Raw genomic sequence first — 27237 nt, 5'->3', positions numbered from 1 at the left:
TTTGAAACATTATAACAAAATATGTATGCATGTAAAGACAGTACACAGGCAAATCAAAAAAAGATTGATGCCATAAAAAACACAATCCAGTTTGAAAAAGTTGACCCAATCTTTTAAGTTGATACATATATATAATTTGGTACATTTTTTAAATATGTTTTTTAAGTCTTTAAGCCCATAATAGGTTCTGGATTAAACAGATGAAAAAAAGTTTAAAAACTGCTCCTCTTTTTTTATATATTCTGAACTTCTATGCATCTTTTTAATACACACACCATATCTGCCATAATATCCGATCCAGAAAGTGAGAAAATTAAACCATTAAATTTGTTTTCAGATATCAAGCAGTTTGTAGAAACAAGATTGTCATGGAAACCAAAGTAAACTAGAAAAAATAAAGCAGTTATATGTGTCATGCAGGAAACAGATCCATGTGGTCCATAACGTGTTAACAAATAATAAAAGGCCAGATATCTTAATAAAATAATAAAAATGTTGGTTCTCAGGCACCGCCTACATCATGATAAAGTCTACAGCACATTTCATTTTTATTTCAATTAAAAAAATTTAAAAAAAAAAATCCATGTCCAATGGTAGTCAAATACTGTATTCCAGTATTTTACTTGTCAAGGAATACATTTTACATGATCATAAAGTTCACCGCACATTTCATTTTAATTTCAATTTAAAAAAAATAAATTTAAAAAATCTAAGTCCAATGGTAGTCAAGTACTGTATTCCAGCATTTTACACAAGGAATACATTTATGTAGGGAGGCCCTTTCCCAGGTTGATTGTACACAACTGTGTATTTGGTTACATACTAGTTTGAACAACAACAACAACAACAACAAAAAAAAGAAAAAAAAAGGCACTGCCCACACGCACTTTATTTTAAAAAAAAATTGCCTGAGAACCAATTCTTTTATTTTTCTTTTGTAAATTTTTAGATAGTTTTCAACAGATTTTAATTACAGGGCAAAAGAACACGGATAGAACGAACATAGATAGAGAAATCAAATGGATACAAGGAACGGTTACAAAATCACCGATTTATCTCCAATATATTATCAGATAAGCTGCATATTTGCGTAAAATATGCAAAACCCAATTACTTTCAATTAACTTGCGTACAGAAACACATGCATGAAATGAAAAACTTAAATGTTTAAAACAGTAGGCATAAACACCCATTGAAGCTTTTTAACTTGCGTACAAAGGAGCTAATTTCCGAAACACAAATATCTAATTTACTTTCCGAGTCAAAACCTATATATTTAGAACAGTTATATATATCTAAAACATTATTTCACTTGTTTTTAAAATCTTAAAATGGTCACTAATTTGGGGAAAAAAACCCAATAGAGTGATCAATAGATGAGTGAAAAAATATTGGATACCCAACAAAAATGTATTAACCCAATTAACAGAAACCCTAGAGTAAAACTTCAAGTTGTTGGATTTTTTTTGGATAGAAAACAGTTTATTTGAATCATGAAAATACAAGTTGGAGACAAGTGTACAAATAATTTTACCTGTAATTAGATTAATCCTGTCTGTAAAATACACAGTGATCACTGATAATAAAAGTCAATGCTGCAATTATTGCGTTTCGTTTTATCCAACATGGGAGATGTTTCGGAGAGAAAACTTACACATGTAACAAACTGATTTCACCAGTCCCTTATCGTTCATTACATCCGTGTTCTAATGTATTTTAAATAACTGATTTATCTTGCTAGCTACAGTAAACAACACTTTTTTAAATATATTACTTATTTCTGGTCCAAGGGATAAAAGGAAAATAAATCTGTGGACTTGAACAGCAATTTTTCAAAAAAGTCTGGGTTTTCTCTGAAGAAATGAGTTTTTTTTGCAAAAAAGATCCAAGTTTTGTTTAAGTAGCTAATTGCTCATCTGGTAAGCATTCGTCACCACTCGCCCCTTTCCGTAACCTGCAAGAAGACTTGTCCCCTATCAATGAATGTTATGTGCGAAAATACGACAAACCAATCAGAATGCGCGCATGATTTCAAGTTCTTCGTCAAAGAATCCCTCAGAAATAATTTTTGATTTTACATATGTCTTGCAACTAAAAATATACCAAAGAGACAGTTAAATGTGTTCAATCATACTGTATAATTCCTCATGTCCTGATGTGGATTAAATTGCATTTGAAATATATATAATATATGGGGAAATATATGTGAACCATTACGCAACGATTTGACAATTGTTTTAAGTATGCCCGTTTGCGCTAAGACGGAACCTGGCCGCAAAAATGGCCATGAGAGGGGCACGAGTCGCTATTCGGCTACACGAGTTGGTCACCAATGATCTGGTTGTCATAAGCATTCCCTCCTTGATGTTTAATCCTAAGTGATGACTATGTCATCGTTTTATATTTAACGGAATTGTTTTTTTCTGGACATAAGCCTTAACATGTACTTGTGACACAAGTGTCGTGTGCTGAAAGGGAATTGCATGGTGACATAATTAGGTCACATGTTACTTCAGGTCTTCTAGCCTGTGGGTATCGCTCACTGACTTCCTTTAATTTGGTGGCCAAATGATGTGACAGTGAAGATGATAAACAAACCCTGTGATTATAAGTAGAAATGCTTTAAAATTCGGAATGTGAATCCTACTGAAAGAATCGTCAAACAAGGAGATGAGTGAGTGAGTGAGTTGGATTTAATGCCGCTTTTAACATTATTCCAGTTATATCATGGCGTGTCAGCTTAATGTGGGAGGAAAGCCTGAAGTCATGCAGGTCTCAAGACGTTTACCACTTCGGTGAAACCCACAAGCATGGGTATGGTGCTGACAAACCTAGAAACATAATCGGGGCGAACCGGGTTTCTGGCGTGCCCAAGGGATCCAACTCTGCACAGCGAATCGTGGCGCCTTAGACGACTGGGCCACCTGTGCCCCCTCCAAGAGTAAGAAATGGTTGGTCCCAGAAAGTAACTGCAGAGTTTCCAGACTCAGGGCAACATGAAAAAACAATATCTATGACAAATAAAACATCTTCAGATCAACGGTTTCCACAATAGCCCAAGCCGACAAGTCGAACTATGTACATGAACGTTTATGTAAGGACAGAAATATTGGTTGAATTCATGGCCAATCTCATTAAAATCAGATCTTAGTTTTCGCTACCGCTGAACAAAGACCTGAGGACATCCCATTAAGGGTCATGTCAGAAGGACCTTTTGCGAATTCTGACCAACCAATGAAATGACTGACAAGAAATCGACATTAGCCAATCAGAAGGCAGCTTTCTCGAGCTTTAGGACACTAGTTTTAAACTGGCGACTAAGCTTCGAAACATATTTTCAGTATTCTCGATTAAAAAAAATCAAACCGAACATTCTGGAATGGCTTATAGATGGCCTAGATTGTATGAATATAATAATAAAACCCGTAACTGTCATTCGGAATACCCCATGTTAAATATTTCGTGGTTGCATGATTAGAAAACACATTACGACAGTCACTTTCATGATCTGGTAAGCAAAGCTCTGATTGGTTGGATGAAAGGTCGTTCTGATGTGGCCCTAAATGGTTGTCCTCAGATCTTTGTTTAGCGATAGCGAGAACTATGATCGGATTTTTAATGAGATTGATTCATGGCACAGTCAGCTCACAGAGACAACATATGGACACCAAAGCAATTTAAATTTACAAAATCTGCTTCAAGTGCATCTGCTTCAAGTGGCCTCTGTTTCAAGTAACGTCTGCTTCAATTGACGTCTACCTAAAGTTATGCCCTCTTCTTCATGTGGTGTGTTTCAAATGATGTCTGTTTCAAGTGGCCTTGGTTTCAAGTAACGTCTGGTCTACTTGTCCTCATGTTTGGATTTATCAATGTTTTCGTGTTGTGTGATGAAGTTGAGCAAGTCGATCCTTGTTGCGATGCCAAAAATCATCTGCTTCTTGGACATTAAGCTGCCTCCCTCGTCTGCTTTCAAAAGGAGAAAAACAAAATAATTGTCTCAACCAGACACACGCACACACATGCGCACGCACGCGCACACACGCACACACACTCACGCACGTACACTCACGCACGCACACATACACACGCACGCACACACACATGCACGCACACACACATGCACACACACACGCACACGTACACATACGCACGCACACACACAAAAGCACCTTGCACACAAAAGTACCTTGCACACACACACGCACAAGAGCACGTGCACACACACACGCACACACGCATGCACACATAAGCCAGCAAGACATAGTTTGTTTGTTTGTTGTTTCACGCCGCACTCTTATTCCAGCTATATGACGGCGGTCTGTAAATAATCAAGTCTGGACCAGACAATCCAGCGATTGACATCATGAGCATCGATCCGCGCAATTGGGATTGATTACATGTATCAACCAATCCTGATAGTTGCCTCTTACGACAAGCATAGTTGCCTTTTACAGCAAGCATGGGTTGCTGAAGACCTATTTTGACCTGAATAGGCACGGGCACACCTGCATGCACGCACGCACGTACAAACACACACACAAACTTACACTGTCTCTGGTTGTGCACGACAAGGACGAAGTGGTCTGTGTCCAACATCCGGGAGAGCTGACCCAACGATGTGTCCATGTGGATCTGGAATAGTAACCTTCCCTTGAACATGACTTCCACATTGATGCAACAGTAGACAGTAATCTCCCCTTGAACATGACTTCCCACATTGATGCAACAGTAGAGACAGTAATCTCCCTTGAACATGACTTCCCACATTGATGCAACAGTAGAGACAGTAATCTCCCCTTGAACATGACTTCATACATTGATGCAACAGTAGTGACAGTAATCTCCCCTTGAACATGACTTCCCACATTGATGCAACAGTAGAGACAGTAATCTCCCTTGAACATGACTTCCCACATTGATGCAACAGTAGAGACAGTAATCTCATCTTGAACATGACTTCCTACATTGATGCAACAGTAGAGACAGTAATCTCTCCTTGAACATGACTTTCCACATTGATGCAACAGTAGAGACAGTAATCTCCCCTTGAACATGACTTCCCACATTGATGCAACAGTAGAGACAGTAACCTTCACTTGGACATGACTTCCCACATTGATGCAACAGTAGAGACAGTAATCTCCCCTTGAACATGACTTCCCACATTGATGCAACAGTAGAGACAGTAATCTCCCCTTGAACATGACTTCCCACATTGATGCAACAGTAGAGACAGTAACCTTCACTTGAACATGACTTCCTACATTGATGCAACAGTAGAGACAGTAACCTCCCCTTGAACATGACTTCCTACATTGATGCAACAGTAGAGACAGTAATCTCCCCTTGAACATGACTTCCTACATTGATGCAACAGTAGAGACAGTAATCTCCCCTTGAACATGACTTCATACATTGATGCAACAGAAGAGACAGTAATCTCCCCTTGAACATGACTTCCCACATTGATGCAACAGTAGCGACAGTAATCTCCCCTTGAACATGACTTCCCACATTGATGCAACAGTAATCTCCCCTTGAACATGACTTCCCACATTGATGCAACAGTAGTGACAGTAATCTCCCCTTGAACATGACTTCCCACATTGATGCAACAGTAGAGACAGTAATCTTCCCTTGAACTTGACTTCTCACATTGATGCAACAGTAGCGACAGTAATCTTCCCTTGAACATGACTTCCTACATTGATGCAACAGTAGAGACAGTAATCTCCCCTTGAACATGACTTCCCACATTGATGCAACAGTAGAGACAGTAATCTCCCCTTGAAGATGACTTCCCACATTGATGCAACAGTAGCGACAGTAATCTCCCCTTGAACATGACTTCCCACATTGATGCAACAGTAGCGACAGTAATCTCCCCTTGAACATGACTTCCCACATTGATGCTACAGTAGCGACAGTAATCTCCCCTTGAACACTTCAATTGGCATGACTGGAAGAGTTACCTCCCTCCTACCAAAGACCCTCACACTCCTTCCCACTGTTAGACACCTTCATTTTCCCAGATAAATTTACCTTTTCTTTGTTCAATTACATTGGTTCGAGATTGTAGACTAACGGAAAATCACTTAAACTTCTCCGTTACATTCTTACTATATATACCATTTGTATGATATTCGGAATGAAATAGAAATTAAAATTGACAAACAACGAAAATAATTAAGCTGGGGTAAGAGTATTAGGCGTCACGGCAGTCACCACTTGTTTGTAAACATAACGGTCAGTTGGTTGCGTTTTCAACTCCAAGCATGGTTGTGGTCACCCATCACAGTGGGGAGTTTTGACCGGCGGCAGCGATAGTATAGAGAGCTCCGCATTCGGACTATCACTGTGAGGAGCTTGAAAGATCCTACTTTGTGATTTTTGTTTGTTTGTTGTTTAACGCCGCACTTAGCAATATTCCAGCTATATGACGGCGGTCTGCAAATAATCGAGTCTGGACCAGACAATCCAGTAATTGACATCATGAGCTTCAATCCGTGCAATTGGGATCGATGACATGCATCAACCAATTCAGCAAGCCTGACGATCACATTAGTAGCCTTTTACGGCAAGCATGGGTTGCTGAGTATGAATTCAGTTCAACCTATGTGGATTACCAATCAGTGATATCAAATGCTTACCCCAAATACATGTCTACTTAAATAAAGCAGCATGCTAAATCACCTGCACAGGGATAGACATTCTTCCTACCTGCTTAAACTGTTTGTACATGACCTTGGACACAGGGTCGTTAGACTTGGCTTTGTTCTTTACCACCTGCGCCATCATGTTGCCGACAGTTACCATTCCCAAGATGCATCTGAAATACATAACCAATTGTTGAACATGGTATTCCTGCCTGTCAGTGCAGCCATCTAGCTGTCTTTACTCAGTTAAAATATAAAGTCACACCAGCAGTATTTAGTACATCCATTACGGCAAGATATTTACTTGCTTCTAACAGACTAATGCCTATTTTAGAGTGCCAGCCCAGACTAATGCTGGTTTTAGAGTGCCAGCCCAGACTAATGCTGGTTTTAGAGTGCTAGCCCAGGCTAATGCCTGTTTTAGAGAGCCAGCCCAGACTAATGCCTGTTTTAGAGTGCCAGCGCAGACTAATGTCTGTTTTAGAGTGCCAGCCCAGACTAATGCCTGTTTTTGAGTGCCAGCCCAGACTGATGATGGTTTTAGAGAGCCAGCCCAGAATAATGCCTGTTTTAGAGTGCAAGCCCAGGCTAATGCTGGTTTTAGAGTGCCAGCCCAGGCTTATTCCTGTTTTAGAGTGCCAGCGCAGGCTTATTCCTGTTTTAGAGTGCCAGCCCAGGCTAATGCCTGTTTTAGAGTGCCAGCCCAGGCTAATGCCTGTTTTAGAGTGCCAGCCCAGGCTAATGCCTGTTTTAGAGTGCCAGCCCAGGCTAATGCCTGTTTTAGAGCGCCAGCCCAGGCTAATGCCTGTTTTAGAGTGCCAGCCCAGGCTAATGCCTGTTTTAGAGTGCCAGCCCAGGCTTATTCATGTTTTAGAGCGCAAGCCCAGGCTAATGCCTGTTTTTGAGAGCTAGCCCAGACTAATGCCTGTTTCAGAGTGCCAGCCCAGACTACTGCCTGTTTTAGAGTGCCAGCCCAGGCTAATGCCTGTTTTAGAGCGCCAGCCCAGACTAATGCCTGTTTTAGAGAACCAGCCCAGACTTATGCTGGTTTTAGAGTGCTAGCCCAGACTAATGCCTGTTTTAGAGTGCCAGCCCAGACTAATGCCTGTTTTAGAGCGCCAGCCCAGACTAATGCCTGTTTTAGAGAACCAGCCCAGACTAATGCTGGTTTTAGAGTGCTAGCCTAGGCTAATGCCTGTTTTAGAGTGCCAGCCCAGGCTTATTCCTGTTTTAGAGAGCTAGCCCAGGCTTATGGCTGTTTCAGAGTGCCAGCCCAGACTAATGCCTGTTTTAGAGTGCCAGCCCAGACTAACACCTGTTTTAGAGAGCCAGCCCAGGCTAATGCCTGTTTCAGAGTGCCAGCCCAGACTAATGCTGGTTTTAGAGTGCCAGCCCAGACTAATGCCTGTTTTAGAGAGCCAGCCCAGACTTATGCCTGTTTTAGAGTGCAAGCCCAGGCTAATGCCTGTTTTAGAGTGCCAGCCCAGGCTAATGCCTGTTTTAGAGTGCCAGCCCCGGCTAATGCTGGTTTTAGAGTGCTATCCCAGGCTAATGCCTGTTTTAGAGTGCCAGCCCAGGCTAATGCCTGTTTTAGAGTGCCAGCCCAGGCTTATTCCTGTTTTAGAGAGCCGGCCCAGACATGCCTGTTTTAGAGTGCCAGCCCAGACTAATGTCTGTTTTAGAGGGCCAGCCCAGACTAATGCCTGTTTTAGAGAGCCAGCCCAGACTTATGTCTGTTTTAGACAGCCAGCCCAGACTAATGCCTGTTTTAGAGTGCCAGCCCAGACTAATGTCCGTTTTAGAGTGCCAGCCCAGACTTATGCCTGTTTTAGAGTGCCGGCCCAGACTTGGTTGGCTGGTTGGTTTGTTGTTTAACGACGCACTCAGCAACATTCCAGCTATATGATGGCGGTCTGTAAATAATCAAATCTGGACCAGACAATCCAGTGATTGACATCATGAGCATTGATCATGCAATTGGGATCGATGACATGCATCAACCAAGTCAGCGAGCCTGACCATTCGATCCCGTTAGTCGCCTGTTACAACAAGCATGGGTTGCTGAAGATCTATTCTACCCCGGATCGTCACGGGTCAAAACAATGGACATAAGGCACCCTTGTGGTATAAATAACCATATCACCCCCTCATCCCTCACCCAGCTTCATCCACAACGGGGACCTGGTCGAAGCCCTCCCGATTCAGCAGCTCTAAGGTCTCTTGAATCGTCACGCTGGGTGTCACTGTCAGCGGTGCCTGAAGGTTGAGGGAGTTCACCTTCAAACTCCACCACCTGCAAGGTCAAGGTCAAGTTATTGAGGGGATGTTCTTTACCCGGCACAGAGAAATGCTGATGACTGCAACATCCCACAGATTGGTCTTGATGCAATCAAATGGCACAAACCATACACTTTGCTATTCGTTGCTGGGTCACACAAGAAAATAAATCTGTCATCCCTTTCATCTACATATTTATTTCTTTATTGTTATTATTCTCAATGACAAACGTGTTGAAATATATTTCTCCTTGTGAACGAAATCAAATTTCTAAAGAATATCCATACTGAATGCATAACAATCTCAATTCCTTCACCTTCGACCTCTACCCATGGACCTGACCTTGACCTCTAACTTTGCATCTCACATTCACCTCGACCTTGACCTTACCACCAAGGAATGGCTGCTGTTACAAATGATGCTAATTAATAGCTGACAAACTAGGCTCTGATAGGCACTACTGTGTTCTGCCTGTTAGTTCTACACAACACAACACAACACACAACTACACTCATTAAAAGCCAGTGCATTGGGAAAATTATAATGAATACAGACAAGAACCCTGGCTAGACCCACTACACAAGAAGGCACGCATGTTGTCAATTCCTAACCAAGATACCGCAAATACCAGTAGCTTCCTTCACCAACTCAAACATTGTGCTAGAAGTTTGTTTGTTTGTTTTGTTTGTTTTTTGTTTTATGCCACACTCAGCAATATTACGGCTATATGACGGTGGTCTGTAAATAATTGAGTCTGGACCAGACAATCCAGTGATTGACATCATGAGCATCGATTGCGATCGATGACATGCATCAACCAAGTCCTCATGTCTAAACACCCGATCCCATTAGTTGCCTCTTACAACAAGCCTAGTCGCCTTTTAGGGCAATCATGGGTTGCTGAAAACCTGTTCTACCGAGGATCTTCACGGGTCTGGTGCTGGAAGCTGCTTATCCCCTGTGTTCGGAGTTTTTCATTACAAGAATCTTTGGTCATGCTAAGCTATAACATTTGCTCCAAGAAAAAAATGTCTGGCATCCTTCTGTTTATACAAGAGTGACTTCGAGAAGGGAGTGTGTTAATCAGCACAAACAATGTCTCATGTTAATGCCAAAGCCATGCAAAGTGTTTTTCCCGCCAGGTGATGAGATTACATGGAGTTTAACGCTGCGTTGAAGATTACTGCACTTCGGATATAAGTTATATAGCGACATGCAGACAAATGCCACTTTTATAGCTATCCAATATTATGACCTTTACATGAGTGAGTGAGTGAGTTGGGTTTAACGCTGCTTTTAACAGTATTCCAGTTATATCACAGTGTGTCAGCTTAAAGTGGGAGGAAAGCCCGAAGCGACGCAGGTCTCGGACGTTTACCACTTCGGTGTATGGGTATGGTGCTGACAAACCTAGAAACATAATCAGAGCAAACCGGGATTCGAACCCACAATCATTGGTTTCTTGAGTGCCCAAGGGAAACAACTCTTCACAGCGAATCGCGGTGCCTTAGACGACTGGGCCACCCGTGCCCCAGCGAGAACTAAGATCTGACTTGAATGAGATTGAAGACCATGTGAAATCAATGGATGACATGCTAGTGTTGTGCGAGTAGAAAGAAAACAGAAACGTCTAGTCAAACTCAAAGACAAACTCATAGCTAACAGTACCGCCTCTGTGGTCTAGTGGTATACGCAGAACGTCCGCCCGGAGAGCGGAAGGTCCAGGGTTAGATCCCTGACCGCGTCATGCCAAAAGACGTTAAAAGATGGTACTTGTTGTTACCCTATCTGGCGCTCGGCATTAAGGGGCTAAAACAAGGACTGGTCGGTTCGGAGTCAGTATACTGTGTCTGAGTGGGGTATTCATGTTAAACTGCGGCACGGTATCTCAGTGAGCTAGCACTATAAATCGGCATCAGTCCTGACTAGTACAAGCAGCCACACACACACGTACATGCACATTGCTATATAAGTGCAATAATCTTGGACGCGACGTTCAACCCCATTTCACCTCACACCTCAATGAAAACAAACTCATAGCAAACAGTTTGGCGTACTGGATAAGTGAGGTTAGAGGTAATGGGGTTTAAAGTCGCATTCAAGATTATTGCACTTATATAACGACGTATATGCATGCGTGTGTCGCTGCTTGTGCGCAATGCTGCATTTAACATGCGATACCCTACTCACGTACATTACACTGACTACAAACAGACCAGTCCTTGTTTTATCTCTTTGATAAGGAGTGCCAGTCAGGGTAACAACAAGTACCATCTTTTAACACCATTTGGCATGACAGGGTCAGGGAATCAAACCATTGACCTTCCGCTCCCTGGGCAAATGCTCTATCCACTAGACCACAGAGGTAATCACCAAATGATCAAGTGAGCAAGTGAGTTGGGTTATCGGCTCATTGAGCATATCCAAGCCATCTGACAGCAGATATGATCGAATGCTTGAACCACTAGCCCCCGTAGTGGAGGTGATATGGCAGAAACACTCTGTAGTTATATATACCTGTAGCTGCTGCTGAAAAAGATCATGGTGGTTTGTTAAGCAATTTCATAGGAGCATCCTCTAAAAAATCATCCACTCTTGACAATCTGTGATTGCAAATCTAGGACAGCAAAAATAGGGTGGAGACTTCCCATGCCATCCTCCCGAGGCAAGGGAATTAACTGACAATAAAAGTCCAGTTTCCACCCTTGCCGAACAAGGCTGGAATTTCTGGGCTAGATAGTAGCACCAATCAGATTCTACCACACATATCACTTGCATTTGCTTCAAACAAAATGACGGTGCCCAGTCAAGACGATCTGATCGATAAATCAAAATCTCTATTGTGATAAAACGGGTCTTACTTTGAGGAGTGCATCAAATCACATGACCACCTTCACACAAAACATAATAAGATTTGGAAAATATCTGTTGACATCAAGTTGGTGGTACACATGTTTTGCAAATCCTTCAATCGACCCAAATCTGCATGGCAGTTTACGAACCGGATGTCGATTTAGTTACGCGATTTTGATTGGACTATGCATAGACTCGTTAGTCCAGCCAAAATGTAACTCCATGATAGCAGCCTAGTTCAGCAAAGGTGGAAACTGGACTTTTATAGTCAGTTAACTCCCTTGCCTTGGTAAGATCTTTCTTCCAGTAACAAGAGGAGGTTGGGTGGTGGGGTCCATAGAAGCATTAATGACATCCCAGTTGCATAAATTACTTTCCAAAATTCACAGTTACAAAAACAAGTCTGATTGCACAATATTCTGCTTTGAAACATGAATTGTGATTGGTCCATAATGATATTGTTATAGGATCATAACAACCTCTCTCATTGGTTGCTTTGATAATTTTATATTCCACTTTGATTATAACGGCAGATGGTCACATATCAGGAGTGTTTTATGCTTTGACTCTAACGCTGTTTAACAACGTTCTTCGGCCAATCAGACAACAGCACACACTGCTTTTCATTTACCGTATTCGACGTAATAAGCGCCCCGCTCTAATAAGCACCCACGGCGATATTTGCTAATATATTGGCCAATGAACAATCCTAATTAGCACCTCTTCCGATTGATCAACGTACACAAGACTTATTTATTCGCACTCCTGTGTTATATGCACACTTAATTATGGGCAATTAAATTCTGGAAAAATATATCTGTCGTACATAAACATTTCTATTTCTAATTTTGAGAGCGCCCTGGGCGCTATTACGCCGAATACGGTAGCAATTTTGGTGCAGGTGTCTTAATATCTGTCAAAGTTGTTGTGACATGCAGCTTGCACATTCTAGACTGGTCATGTGATCATGTGATCCAACGTGATCCAACGTGATCAGGCATGATCTGCTTTTTGAGGAAAAGAGTCAATATCTTTTAAAGTTATCATCTGGACATACAAACATGACCGTTCGTGGCAGTCGGACGCATTTGTAAAAGATCCAGTTGCTACGCGTTGAGCACTTCTATTCATCACAAATGGGCCAGAATAACAAATGTTCCAACAAACTAGTGTTTGTTTACAGTGAGCTACAGTGAGCTACAGAGAACAAGCAGTGTATTTCACATAAAAAATGAGTAAAGTTTCGAAAGTATAGTTGTTTAATTTTATCCATAATTTGTCATGGAAGTGAAAGTTCTTTTTTTAATACTACAACTACCTTTGACAAGGTAGACACCAATTATATGGATAACAACTTCCTTAATACCGTAAAAACGACGTTACGATATAGATACATATAGAAACGTTGCTTTTTACAGTATTAAAGCAGTTGTTGTCCTTAAAATTGTGTCTACCTTGTCATCCATCAACTTCTAAGTAATGCCTATCAAACAATTTACAACTACCTTTATTGCGATATATATACCTATAAAGGGCTTTAAAAGCTAAATCCATTTGAGAATGTTCTGCTGTTTTAATTGAAAATTCCTTTTTAATAAAAGTCTTTTTAATTTTGAACATGATAGTTCAATAATGAGACCCCAAAAGTATCACCGTTGTAATGTTTTGATTGCGCCAAGTTGATGCCACAACTAGATATTGTTTTCTTCATGTGACTATGATCCAAGCACGACAGGTTAGAACAGAGAGGGTTAAGTTTGGAACAAGATGCAGTGGAAGGGGGTAGCACTAAAATGCCCCTGTCAGCTGATCTAGGTGGGAACACTCACCACTCCTTGGAGGGCTCCACCTGGTGGTCTAGTTCCAAGAAGTCTCGCTGGCTCATCCAATCGTCACTCAGGTACTTGGACCTATCACAGACAAGATAACACGTCACACAGACGGTTACGAAACTGTCCCCTGGGTGCACACATTGCACAGATAAGCCAAATACACATGCATACACACATACAGCAACACACACACACACACACACACACACACACACACACACACACCACAGGCCTTACATGCAAGCGCGCACATGCGAGGCCTTACATAAAAACACCACAGGCCACACACACACACCACAGGCCACACACACACACACCACAGGCCACACACACCACAGGCCTTACATGTTCACACACACACCACAGGCCACACACACACCACAGGCCACACACACACCACAGGCCACACACACACCACAGGCCACACACACACCACAGGCCACACACACACACACCACAGGCCACACACACACCACAGGCCACACACACACCACAGGCCACACACACACCACAGGCCACACACATACCCCACAGGCCATGTGTACACACACACACACACACACACACACACACACCATAGGCCTTATATGTATGTGTGTCTGCAGAAGCATGTATGCACACACACGCACACACTCACACAAATACACACACGCCACAGGTCTTTCATTTACACACACACACCACAGACAAAGCAGGCCTTACATGTAATTCCTGATGGAGTCCGGCAGGATGACCACACATCTCTGACCTTCCTTAAGGCCAAAGTCTCGTATGGCCTTCACTGCACAGGCCATGGCTGACCCTGAACTGCCACCTGCAAGGTCAAGGTCATATACTAAACATGAGCCAGTCAAGAATTCCACATTGTTTCCACTTGCTTATGTGTTGAGCTAGACAGATGAATCAGGAGCTGATTTCATTTTCAAATTCATCAATTGATATAATCATACCAATTTCAGTGATTTTGCTGGAGACAAATGTCATTAGGTCACTTTCATGATTTTAGCAACATTTTCCAGGATGTCCTTCCCTACCATCAACAAAAAGTGAAATATATGTTTGGGACATTTTATATAAGAACCAGTCAATGTCCTCGAAAATGAACCAATCTGTAACCCTTGACCATTCTGATCATGACATCGGAGTGCAAGGTCATGTCTGGGACTTGTCTGATCATGACATCTGAGTGCAAGGTCATGTCAGGGACTTGTCTGATCATGACATTGGAGTGCAAGGTCATGTCCGGGACTTGTCTGATCATGACATCGGAGTGCAAGGCCATGTCAGGGACTTGTCTGATCATGACATCTGAGTGCAAGGTCATGTCTGGGACTTGTCTGATCATGACATCTGAGTGCAAGGTCATGTCAGGGACTTGTCTGATCATGACATCGGAGTGCAAGGTCATGTCAGGGACTTGTCTGATCATGACATCGGAGTGCAAGGTCATGTCTGGGACTTGTCTGATCATGACATCGGAGTGCAAGGTCATGTCTGGGACTTGTCTGATCATGACATCGGAGTGCAAGGCCATGTCAGGGAATTGTCTGATCATGACATCGGAGTGCAAGGTCATGTCTGGGACTTGTCTGATCATGACATCGGAGTGCAAGGTCATGTCTGGGACTTGTCTGATCATGACATCGGAGTGCAAGGTCATGTCAGGGACTTGTCTGATCATGACATCGGAGTGCAAGGCCATGTCTGGGACTTGTCTAGGACATGTTTGGTAACTGGACAAATACTTAATCATTCATATTTTCAGAAATCATCTAGCTTTGCATTCAATGCAATAATGTCCAACAATGTCACAGTTGCAAAAATACAACATTTGAAATGTTTGTTTTATGAACTGGGATATCATTTATTCCAATTTGATAAATGTACCAACATTTGTATACAGCAGAGCCATACATTACTTTCAGAGAATGCCTCAGTACATCGTTGCATGTCAGAACCATAAACTACTTGTTGGGGTCAGTCCTATGATTCTATGATTCAGTTTACTGTACCATGGGATGAGCGGAATGCTTATTGTGAATATTGTTTGTGTTTATGGGATGTATGTGTTCAAGACCAGTGTGCTACATCGATTTATGTAATGTGTGCACTCTGGGTTTGTTTTTAGCCAAATGCACAAAGTAGTTCCCCGATCAACTCACCACAAAGCAGTCCCTCATCAGGGATTATCCCTCGATCAACTCACCACAAAGTAGTCCCTCCTCACGGATTATCCCTCGATCAACTCACCACAAAGTAGTCCCTCCTCACGGATTATCCCTCGATCAACTCACCAGAAAGTAGTCCCCCCTCACGGATTATCCCTCGATCAACTCACCACAAAGTAGTACCTACTCACAGATTATCCTTCAATTAACTCACCACAAAGTAGTCCCTCCTCACGGATTATCCTTCAATCAACTCACCACAAAGTAGTCCCTCCTCTCGGATTATCCCTTAATCAACACACCACAAAGTAGTCCCTCCTCTCGGATTATCCCTCGATCAACTCACCACAAAGTAGTCCCTCCTCACAGATTATCCCTCGATCAACTCACCACAAAGTAGTCATCCTCACAGATTATCCCTCGATCAACTCACCACAAAGTAGTCCCTCCTCACAGATTATCCCTCGATCAACTCACCACAAAGTAGTCCCTCCTCATGGATTATCCCTCGATCAACTCACCACAAAGTAGTCATCCTCACAGATTATCCCTCGATCAACTCACCACAAAGTAGTCCCTCCTCACAGATTATCCTTCAATCAACTCACCACAAAGTAGTCCCTCCTCACGGATTATCCCTCAATCAACTCACCACAAAGTAGCCCCTCCTCACCGATTATCCCTGATCAACTCACTACAAAGTAGTCCCTCCTCACCGATTATCCCTCGATCAACTCACCACAAAGTAGTCCCTCCTCATGGATTATCCCTTTAATCAACTCACCACAAAGTAGCCCCTCCTCACGGATTATCCCTCAATCAACTCACCACAAAGTAGTCCCTCCTCACCGATTATCCCTCAATCAACTCACCACAAAGTAGTCCCTCCTCACCGATTATCCCTCGATCAACTCACCACAAAGTAGTCCCTCCTCACCGATTATCCCTTGATCAACTCACCACAAAGTAGTCCCTCCTCACGGATCATCCTCCGCGCCATAATGAAGGAGTCCTTGTCCACTGATTTGTACCACTTGTCCACAAACTGAAACAGAGTTCACATACCTGTCAACTATCACACATCTCGCGTGAGTCTCACGCATTTAGCACCTATGTCACCCTCACACGCAAGGTTGGGAAATTCTCATGCATTCATATCAAATGTAGATAAAAATATTTTGAAACACTTTTCTCTTTCGATTTATCGCGATTGCAACCAACACGGCAAGAGAGGGTTCATTCTTTCCCCTTTCGCTAAATAACTTATCGTTATTTCAGAATACATGGTCTCTAAGGCCATTAAAATGGTCTTAAAATCATTCACCAGGGCCTAGCCCTGGACCAAGCGGGGCTTGCAGCCCCTACACCCTGGCTTCTCACTCATTTAGACATCAAGGGGTTGACAGTTATGCAGTCACAAACATTCACAAACATTTTCTCTACATAAGGCAAGTGTATTTCGCTAGCACAGAATTAAACCGTCTGAAAATGCTTCTATCTTAATTAATACAATCACATCCTTACTCCGATACAAACTTTCTCTGCATGAAAGTATGAGGACACGGATATGATATGGTTGCCTTTAAGTGGCAAGTCCTTTCCAAAGGGGGGGTTCTAGAGGGGTTACCCCCCCTGTTTTTAGATCTGATGACATTTGGTTTGAGCATTGCCTACCAGTGGTTTACATATCGTGTGTGTGAATGTTTTGGTAGACTCTTTTGTAGCCAGCCCAGCCCAGCCCAGCCCAGCCCAGCCCAGCCCAGCCCAGCCCAGCCCAGCCCAGCCCAGCCCAGCACAGCCCAGCACAGCCCAGCACAGCCCAGCACAGCCCAGCACAGCACAGCACAGCACTGATGGTACAAATAGCCCAAGTGGAACACACACACCCTTTTCAAAACCCTGGATCCCCCCCTGCCTCAGGTTAACCCTGAGTCAACATCGACTGCCCAATAAAATGAAAGATTCGTGGGTTCTGGAGCCAATCAGATGTGAGCTTTCTAAAACAATTCAGCTTCATTTCTTTACCACCTCCATTCCGAAATTTTGATCATATCAAACGAAAACTGCCACAGGACACGTAAACCCTCAACACCAGGGCTTGATTCAAAGACCTTATTTAACTTGCAACAAGTTCACGAGACAAAATTTGGTTGCACCCTGGTCCCATAAATGTATCAAAGTTGAAGCATAGGCAGGTCTACTGCAAGTGTCACCTAAATTGATTACACATTGCTGTAAATCATATAGTCACATAATCTTGAAGTACCCACAGTTTGATGACGTCAAGCCTAGAAAAGCATGACAATTACACGAAACACAGGGATTAGGGATGTAGTAAGGTAAATAAACTTTAAAGGTAAGGACTATGTTTAAAGATGGGTACAAGTAAGGGTAAGTCCATCTTCCCAGAGCAAGGACATTCAAGGGTGTTAACTGACTACAAAAGTCCAGTTTCCACCCTTGACAAACTAGGCCGTCAGTTAACGCCCTTGCCTCTAGAAGATGGGTTTAGTCAGACACAAATTCTTTTTTTTTTACATGTACTTGGTGCATGTAGACATAAATATTAGCTTGCTTGCATTTTCAATGACTTGTAAATACATACCTAAATCTAGCCCTGTACACCATTTTGGGTGTAGATAATATGGCGCTCATGGCCATATTGTTTCTTCAGATGTTCACTCTGAGAGGTTTTGTATCAGAGTAAGCGACTGATGTCAATGAGATAGGAAATTGTTGATGTGCATCTTCCCTAGGCAAGAGAGTTTAACGACTCTTAAAGTCCATTTTCCACCCTTGCCGAACTTGGCTGGAATTCCTGTGCGAGATCATAGCGCCACCAGTTATGTCCCTTCTAAGCCTCTCCTATCGACCAATCAGATTCCACCTCTCGTACCACTTCAAACAAAACGGCGGCGCTCAGCCAAGACGATCTGATCAATAATCTAAGATTTATATTGTATTACATCGCGCAGTGCATCAAATCATGTGAGCACCTTGTTTAAAAACATGAAAATATTTGGAAAATATCTGTTGATAACGAGTTAGCGGTGCACGTGCTTCACAAATCCTGCAATCGACCGAAATCTGCATGACAGTTTACGAACTGGATTTCGATTTAGCTGCGCGATTTTGATTGGACTATGCATAGACTCATTAGTCCAGCCAAAATGTAACTCCATAACACCAGCCTAGTTCAGCAAAGGTGGAAACTGGACTTTTAAATTAATTCAGTTAATTCTCTTGCCTTGGGAAGATGTTTTTGATGGAAGTGATGTGTTTGTTGTCTGCACCCACCTTCCTCTCACACACGGTAGGCAGGAAGTCGTAGCCGATGCCCTCCACCTCGTAGAATGTCTTGTCCGTTTTGTTCAGCTCCTCTGGCTCCGCAATGATGGAGCCCTCGGGATCCACCCCAATGATCTGCGCAAAACACAATGAAAACAATCACCTTTGTTCTTCCTGACCATCCCTTTCTATGAAAGGGTTTCCTAACCATCCCTGCTATCCTTTCTATGAAAGGGTTTCCTAACCATCCCTGCTATCCTTTCTATGAAAGGGTTTCCTAACCATCCCTGCTATCCTTTCTATGAAAGGGTTTCCTAACCATCCCTGCTATCCTTTCAATGAAAGGGTTTCCTAACCATCCCTGCTATCCTTTCTTTGAAAGGGTTTCCTGACCATCCCTGCTATCCTTTCTATGAAAGTGTTACCTGAATCTCTTCCACTTTCTACAGACAACATCTTGGTGGACCTTTACATAAAAGTTCAATATTAATGTTAATGGTCAGCAAAATATTGTCATTTATTCCTCCCTAACCCTCATTTCCTTTCTCACCTTACAGTTGGGGCACCGCTCCTTAATCTTCCTGGCGACGCCCGTCAACGTGCCCCCCGTACCTGCACCCAGCACCAGCATATCCAGCTTGTCTGAAACAAGAGAGATGGGCCAAGCCCGTCAACACTGCCCAACAGTGTAACAGTCACACGGTCTTAACTTTGATTCCAAATGCCACTGTCAGCCAAATTGTAAAAAGTGGTGAAAAAATATTTCCATATTTATATTTTCTCTTATTCAGAGTTATCTTAACATTGCATTTTGACAACATTCAATACATTCATGTGAAACTAAGCACTGAAACCTCTTCCTCTTGTTTGGCCCCGTTCTCAGACAAATAACACTATGTTTTTACCTCTGTGAACACATAACACAACTTTTTTTGGGGGGTGTGTGTGGGGTGTGTGGGGTGTGTTCAAACTAGTATATAACCAATTATGTACAATCAACAAAACCAACCTGGGAAAGGGCCTCCCTACATAAATGTATTCCTTGATGAGTAAAATACTGGAATACAGTATTAGACTACCGTCTTCAATTTAAGGATTTAAAAAAAAAAATATTATAAAATGGAAATAAAAACGAAACGTGCGGTGAACTTTATGATGATGCGTGCGATGCCTGAGAACCAAGACTATTATTTTTTTTAGTCTAAACCCCTGCATTGTGACCCTTGCAAATATTTGGACCATCCATTGATTCACACATTGAGTGAGTGAGTGAGTGAGTTGGGTTTAACGCCGCTTTTAACAGTATTCCAGTTATATCCCGGCGTCTCAGCTTAATGTGGGAGGAAAGCCCGAAGTGATGCAGGTCTCAGACGTTTACCACTTCGGTGAAACCCACGAGCACGGGTATGGTGCTGACAAACCTAGAAACATAATCGGGGCGAACCGGGATTTCGAACCCACAATCATAGGTTTCTGGCGTGCCCAAGGGACGCAACTCTGAACAGCGAATCGCGGTGCCTTAGACGACTGGGCCACCCGTGCCCCCTTCACACATTGAGGTCACATTGAGGTATCAGTTCAAGTCTCATCAAGTCTTTACACTGTTCTCACGAGATGATGAAGAAGAAATAGTCTCACCATCACAGGAGTTGAGGATCTCCTCTGCAGTTCCGTCGTAGTGAGCCAGGGGGTTGCTAGCATTCCGGTACTGAAACACATCAAGAATATTCACAAGGTCAAGGCTACTTGGATGGGTTTAACCTTGACATACAAAACTAGGGGTCAGGGGAACCCCTAATCATTAACTTCAAGAGTTGTCACAGGAAATATGGTCCTGTCAGTTCATGAAAAGATCTTAACTTAATATTAATAATAATAATTAATAATTTTAGTTTCACAACCTTTATACTTCTTGTCCAGAATTTGGTACAATGATTAATATTGTAAGTCCTTCATGATGCAATGAATTTGTTTTGTTTCAATTCTACACATAAATTTGTGCATATCAGAGTAGAATAAGTCTTCAGCAACCCATGCTTGTCGTAATAGGCAACTATGCTTGTCGTAAAAGACGACTAACAGGATCGGGTGGTCAGGCTCGCTGACTTGGTTGATGCATGTGATCGTATCCCAATTGCGTGGATCGATGCTCATGATGTCAATCACAAGATTGTCTGGTCCAGATCCGATTATTTACAAAACAAAAAGCATATCAGTGTCAGTAGGGTTTTATGATTTTTTTCCAACCATATCCTAGCAGGAGGACACACCCAACCTGGGCCTTTGACAAACAAATCAAAACCTTAAAATAAAAGCATAAATTCTCAGGCAATGAATTTTGAAAATATAGTGCGGGAGGGCAGTGCTTTTTTTTTCTTGTTCAAACTAGTATTTAAACAAATAAACAGTTGTGTACCATCAACCTGGGAAAGGGCTTCCCTACATAAACAAGCATACAAACTTCTATTGCTGCCATTACCATAACACATGATGCACAGTGAGACTGTGTGAATGTAAAGGGAAGTAACTGCATGCTACATTGGATTGCATTGTTTTTAAGTATTAGGATTATTTTTTTTTTTAAATGGAAATAAATACGAAACATGCGGCAGACTTTATGATGATGCAGGCGGTGCCTGAGAACCAAGACTATTAATATTTTAAAAAAAAATTTTAAGCCTAATGGCTATCCCTTTAACATTACATCCAAGTTAGATGTTTGGTTGTTGTTTAACAACGTTCACAGCAATATTCCCGCCATCCAAGTTAGAGCGAGTGAGAGAGTGAGTTTCATTTTATGCTGCTTTTAGCAATATTCCAGCAATATCACGGCGGGGGACACCAGAAATGTGCTTCACACATCGTACCCATGTTGGAATCGAACCCGGGAAGGGTGGAAACTGGACTTTTATAGTCAGTTAACTTTCTTGCCTCGGGAAGATGTGTGTTCAATACTGGAGTGATAGTTTATCTCGGAGATCCTTGTACCTGATCCAAGATGTGGGAGTTGGGGATCTCCTCCATCAGACGGCGGGCCACCCCGATGTGGGACTCGGGGGAGTCGAAGGCAGCACTGGTCGGGGTCCGAACAATCTCCGCGCCCAGAGCTCGCAACACGTCCACCTGCACACATCACCACATATAGACACAGGTTTAAGCTTACAGCGTTACTTCATAATCAGATGTAGGGGATACAGTTTCAAATGTTTAAATTATCCTGACAAGTCTACACTGCGAAGAGCCTGTCTGTGATATTGCGATAAAACATGTTTCATATTCTCATTACTATATCTCAATGTATATGTCGATCTCAGTACATGTCAATAATGTCAAGTTCTAATGTCATTGTCAATTCATTTAAATGTCAATATATATTAGTGTCAGTATCGACCAGTGTTAATATATCTCAGTGTCAGAATATCTCAGTTTCAGTAAATCTCAGTGTTAGAAGATCTGTGTCAATACATCATGATGTCAGTATATCTCAGTTTCAATATATATCAGTGTCAGAATATCTCAGTTTCAGTAAATCTCAGTGTCAATATATCTCAGTGTCAGAAGATCTTTGTCAATATATCATGATGTCTGTATATCTCAGTGTCAATATATCCCAGTGTCAATATATCACAAGGACAATATATCATGATGTAAGTATATCTCAGTGTCAATATATCACAAGGACAATATGTCATGATGTCAGTATATCTCAGTGTCAATATATCACAAGGACAATATGTCATGCTGTCAGTATATCTCAGTGTCAATATATCCCAGAGTCAATATATCCCAGTGTCAATATATCCCAGACTCAATATATCCCAGTGTCAATATATCCCAGAGTCAATATATCCCAGAGTCAATATATCCCAGTGTCAATATATCCCAGAGTCAATATATCCCAGCGTCAATATATCCCAGAGTCAATATATCCCAGAGTCAATATATCCCAGAATCAATATATCCCAGTGTCAATATATCCCAGAGTCAATATATCCCAGTGTCAATATATCCCAGACTCAATATATCCCAGAGTCAATATATCCCAAGGACAATATGCCAAGATGTCAGTATTGTGAGAGAGGAACAGCATATCTACCCATCACTGTACATCAACGTGTGTTACCTTCTCCATGCTCATCTTCTCCGGCATCACAATGATGCAGCGGTAGCCTTTCACTGCCGCCGCCAGGGCGATACCAATACCTGCAGAGAGAACCAGCATTCAGTCAGTGCCAGTAAAGCTACAGTCACACAGACAATGCGACCGCGATGCAACCTCTTGGTGACTGATTTCCTTTGCGACCGACTGGCGATCGCTGAGACCGGTGCAACTACTTCTGCCCATATTTTAGAATGAGGGTATCATCACCGATCAATCAGCGATAGGTTTACAGCTTGTCAGTGAGTGATCGGCAACTGTTCACCGCAGATGCGGCAAAATGTTTGCACCTGGTTGAGACCGATCGGTGACTGGTCAGCAAATCTTCAGTGACTTTTTGCAACTGAACGGGGACTGGTCGGTGACTAGTTGTCGATCGATCACCGATCAAAACATAATGCGCATAAAAAAAGGGTGCTATTTTTAATTAAATCATTTCTTTGCAAGTTGTCACCGATGAAGCACTGGTCGATCACCGCCTCATCACTGATCAATCACCGATAGGTCGCCACTAGGTTGCAAAGAGGCAACACTCTTGTGTAGAAGAAACCGGTCCCCACACAGCGGAAACCAATCTGCGATTAAAAAAACACCACTTGGGGACCTCTAGGAGATCAATCAAACCTCCGAGCGACAAAATCGGTCGCAGCCAGTCTTTTGTGCATGTTCAAAATGACTGGTTGCGATCAAATAGGTTTTGCAGACCCGTCTGACCTCAGTGAAACTTTCTAGCGACCCCTGAAACCTTATTGCGATTGTCAAATATTTTGGTCGCCAGGAGGCTGCACCGCGGTCGCATTGTCTGTGTGACTGATGTTTTACTGTGTCTAGCAGCCCACATCTGTCTACTGTGTCACTTCCAGGAGCCTTAAGTGTTAACCTAGGTTGGAAAATTTCAAATCATTTTTATTTTCACCCCTTTTAATTTCTGAATTCCCAAGTTTATTTTGTGAATTGTGCTTTGCATTAAGCATTTTCAAAACCTATGTTCATTTTCCATGTTCAGTAAACAACGGTTATAACGAACTCAAAGGGACTACTAATTTTAGTTCATTATAACCATAATTCGTTAAAAAGTTAGTTCGTTATATCCGTTACTTCTTTATAAGCGTGTTCGTTATAACCGTCGTTTACTGTATTTGCCAAGGTTATTTGAGTAAAAGTATATTTATCATTGCCATTATGATTTCAACCTTGCCAGCGGGACTCAAGACAAGGAATGCCAAACCCTTGAGTGCGGTATTATTGCAGAATCATGCGAAAAAGTGGTTCCTGTGTTGTGATATTGTGTGACAGTTGTCAGTGGCAACCAGAGATATGCTCAGTGTGACGGATGGGTTCCATGTGACTGACTCACCTACCTGTGTTTCCGGAGGTGGGTTCGATGTGACTGTCTGACCTACCTGTGTTTCCAGAGGTGGGTTCAGTGTAACTGTCTGACCTACCTGTGTTTCCGGAGGTGGGTTCCATGTGACTGACTGACCTACCTGTGTTTCCGGAGGTGGGTTCGATGAGACTGACTGACCTACCTGTGTTTCCGGAGGTGGGTTCCATGTGACTGACTGACCTACCTGTGTTTCCGGAGGTGGGTTCGATGTGACTGTCTGACCTACCTGTGTTTCCGGAGGTGGGTTCCATGTGACTGACTGACCTACCTGTGTTTCCGGAGGGGGATTCCATGTGACTGACTGACCTACCTGTGTTTCCGGAGGTGGGTTCGATGTGACTGTCTGACCTACCTGTGTTTCCGGAGGTGGGTTCGATGAGACTGACTGACCTACCTGTGTTTCCGGAGGGGGATTCCATGTGACTGACTGACCTACCTGTGTTTCCGGAGGTGGGTTCGATGAGACTGACTGACCTACCTGTGTTTCCGGAGGTGGGTTCCATGTGACTGACTGACCTACCTGTGTTTCCGGAGGTGGGTTCGATGTGACTGTCTGACCTACCTGTGTTTCGGGATGTGGGTTCGATGTGACTGTCTGACCTACCTGTGTTTCCGGAGGTGGGTTCGATGTGACTGTCTGACCTACCTGTGTTTCCAGAGGTGGGTTCGATGTGACTGTCTGACCTACTTGTGTTTCCAGAGGTGGGTTCGATGTGACTGTCTGACCTACCTGTGTTTCCGGAGGTGGGTTCAATGAGGACATCTCCAGGTTTCAGATGTCCCTTCTCCTCGGCATCCAAGATCATCCGCAGACCGATCCTGTCCTTCACACTCCCGCCAGCGTTGAAGAACTCACACTTGACCACTGCACACAAAATATACATTCAAACACCATGTGACTGGGATCAAGGACTATTTACTGTATATTGTGATTTTTCAGAATTATTCATTATGTATGTATTAGACTTAAACAAATCAGTCTTTGTTCTCAGGCACCCCCCGCATCATCATATGTTTCATTTAAAAAAAAATAATTAAAAATCCAAATCCAATGTAGTCAAATACTGTATTCCAGTATTTTACCCGTCAAGGAATACATTTTACATCATCATAAAGTTTATCTCACGTTTCATTTTTATTTCAAATTCAAAAAATAAATTGAAAAATCCAAGTCCAACGATAGTCCAATATTGTATTCCAGTATTTTACTCAAGCAATACATTTATGTGGGGAAGCCCTTTCCCAGGTTGATTGGACACAACTGTTTATTTGGTTACATACTAGTTTGAACAACAACAACAACAACAACAACAAAAACAAAAACAAACAAAAAAGCACCGCCTGCCCTCACATTATATTTTCAAAATCCTTTATTAAGCCTGACAGTATTGTCATATGTATTGCCAAATATTTGGAGCTGAAGTGTTTGGCAGTGATTGACATCCAGATTCTAACACGACAATGTCAAAGACAGGATGGTCAGTCGCCACCATTTTGTAGTCACGGATACAGTAGAGATAACACCACTTTCAATTAATTTGAGGGGGCACAGGTGGCCCAGTCGTCCAAGGTGTCCAATTCGCTGTGCAGAGTTGCATCCCTTGGGCACGCCAGAAACCTATGATTGTGGGTTCGAATCCCAGTTCGCTCTGATTATGTTTCTAGGTTTGTCAGCACCATACCCGTACTCATGGGTTTCATCTAAGTGGTAAACATCCGAGACCTGCATCACTTCGGCTTCCCGCCCACATTAAGCTATGACTGGAATACTGTTAAAAGCGCCGTTAAACCCAACACACTCACTCAATAAATTTGAGGGTAAACATCACTTGTGAATGAATTTCTGTCTAGATTTTAGGTCAATAACAAAACGTGTTATATATGTTTCACTCAAAACACCGGAACCAATTTTTTTTATTGAAATAAGAATCGTTTGTAAAGCGTATTGCAGTATACTGGCATTACGGTAAAACCTACTACCAAAATAACATGAATTAGGAATTGGCTTATCCCATTTTGGGAATTTTTACTGACATTTGCTGCGGACTGGGGTCAACTATCTGTCTCTGTGATCCGGAAATATTTTTTTGCCAAAGGGACATTTGCATTTTGGTCACGCCCACCTCATATCTGAGGTGATGGATGTATGAACAATTGGAATAAATTCAAGTGTCACTTTCATGGCAAATATAGTGTTCCCTCGCTTTTCCGCCCTTCAATAACTCGAGTATAGTGCGTGGTAACAGATTTTAGTGTGAAAAATCTGGGTTGGGGAAATAAATGAAAAATTTCAATGATATTTATTTCAAAGTTATTTGGATTTCTTGCCCTGCGTGCATTCTTTATGAAGTTCATCTTGACGGTGTTTCAGTTTCAGTGTGAGTTGTCAGAATGAAAAAAGTATTGCCAGAGCTCTGCGTATCTGGGTAAAATACGCATCAGAAATGCAGAAATATGCAGTAAAATAAAATCATTACAGATACGCTACAAAAATAAAACTTGTGCGTATCATCAAAATATTGTGAAGTAACCCTGCTTATTAGATTAGCAAATCAGCAACTTATTTTGAAATTATAAACGGGCATTCCGTCAACCTTGCCAAACTCCATGATGACAG

At 42.3% G+C, this 27237-nt stretch overlaps 1 protein-coding gene across 2 annotated transcripts in view; it reads right to left on the bottom strand.

Annotated features, from left to right (window-relative positions):
- Positions 1 to 2862: 2862 nt before the first annotated feature.
- LOC139458244 (cystathionine beta-synthase-like) overlaps positions 2863 to 27237 on the bottom strand; it is a 36937-nt gene continuing 12562 nt past the window's right edge. The window contains exons 4-16 of one of the 2 annotated variants that reach the window (XM_071239612.1): positions 25351 to 25485; positions 23198 to 23277; positions 22063 to 22197; positions 20713 to 20782; positions 19625 to 19716; positions 19084 to 19209; positions 16747 to 16831; positions 14321 to 14432; positions 13616 to 13696; positions 8815 to 8949; positions 6721 to 6829; positions 4548 to 4632; positions 2863 to 3966 (exon numbers count right to left, since the gene is read on the bottom strand). In XM_071239612.1, the coding sequence (XP_071095713.1) occupies positions 3842 to 3966; positions 4548 to 4632; positions 6721 to 6829; positions 8815 to 8949; positions 13616 to 13696; positions 14321 to 14432; positions 16747 to 16831; positions 19084 to 19209; positions 19625 to 19716; positions 20713 to 20782; positions 22063 to 22197; positions 23198 to 23277; positions 25351 to 25485 (1370 nt within the window). In that variant the 3' untranslated portion in view covers positions 2863 to 3841. The remainder of the gene's footprint in view (positions 3967 to 4547; positions 4633 to 6720; positions 6830 to 8814; positions 8950 to 13615; positions 13697 to 14320; positions 14433 to 16746; positions 16832 to 19083; positions 19210 to 19624; positions 19717 to 20712; positions 20783 to 22062; positions 22198 to 23197; positions 23278 to 25350; positions 25486 to 27237) is intronic. The other variant, XM_071239613.1, reaches the window with a different exon arrangement.

The sequence above is a fragment of the Haliotis cracherodii genome, unplaced genomic scaffold, assembly GCF_022045235.1.
Source record: "Haliotis cracherodii isolate W230 unplaced genomic scaffold, xgHalCrac1.p SCAF_12, whole genome shotgun sequence".
Lineage (NCBI taxonomy): Eukaryota > Metazoa > Mollusca > Gastropoda > Lepetellida > Haliotidae > Haliotis > Haliotis cracherodii.
This window is presented reverse-complemented; position numbering and strand designations above follow the sequence as displayed.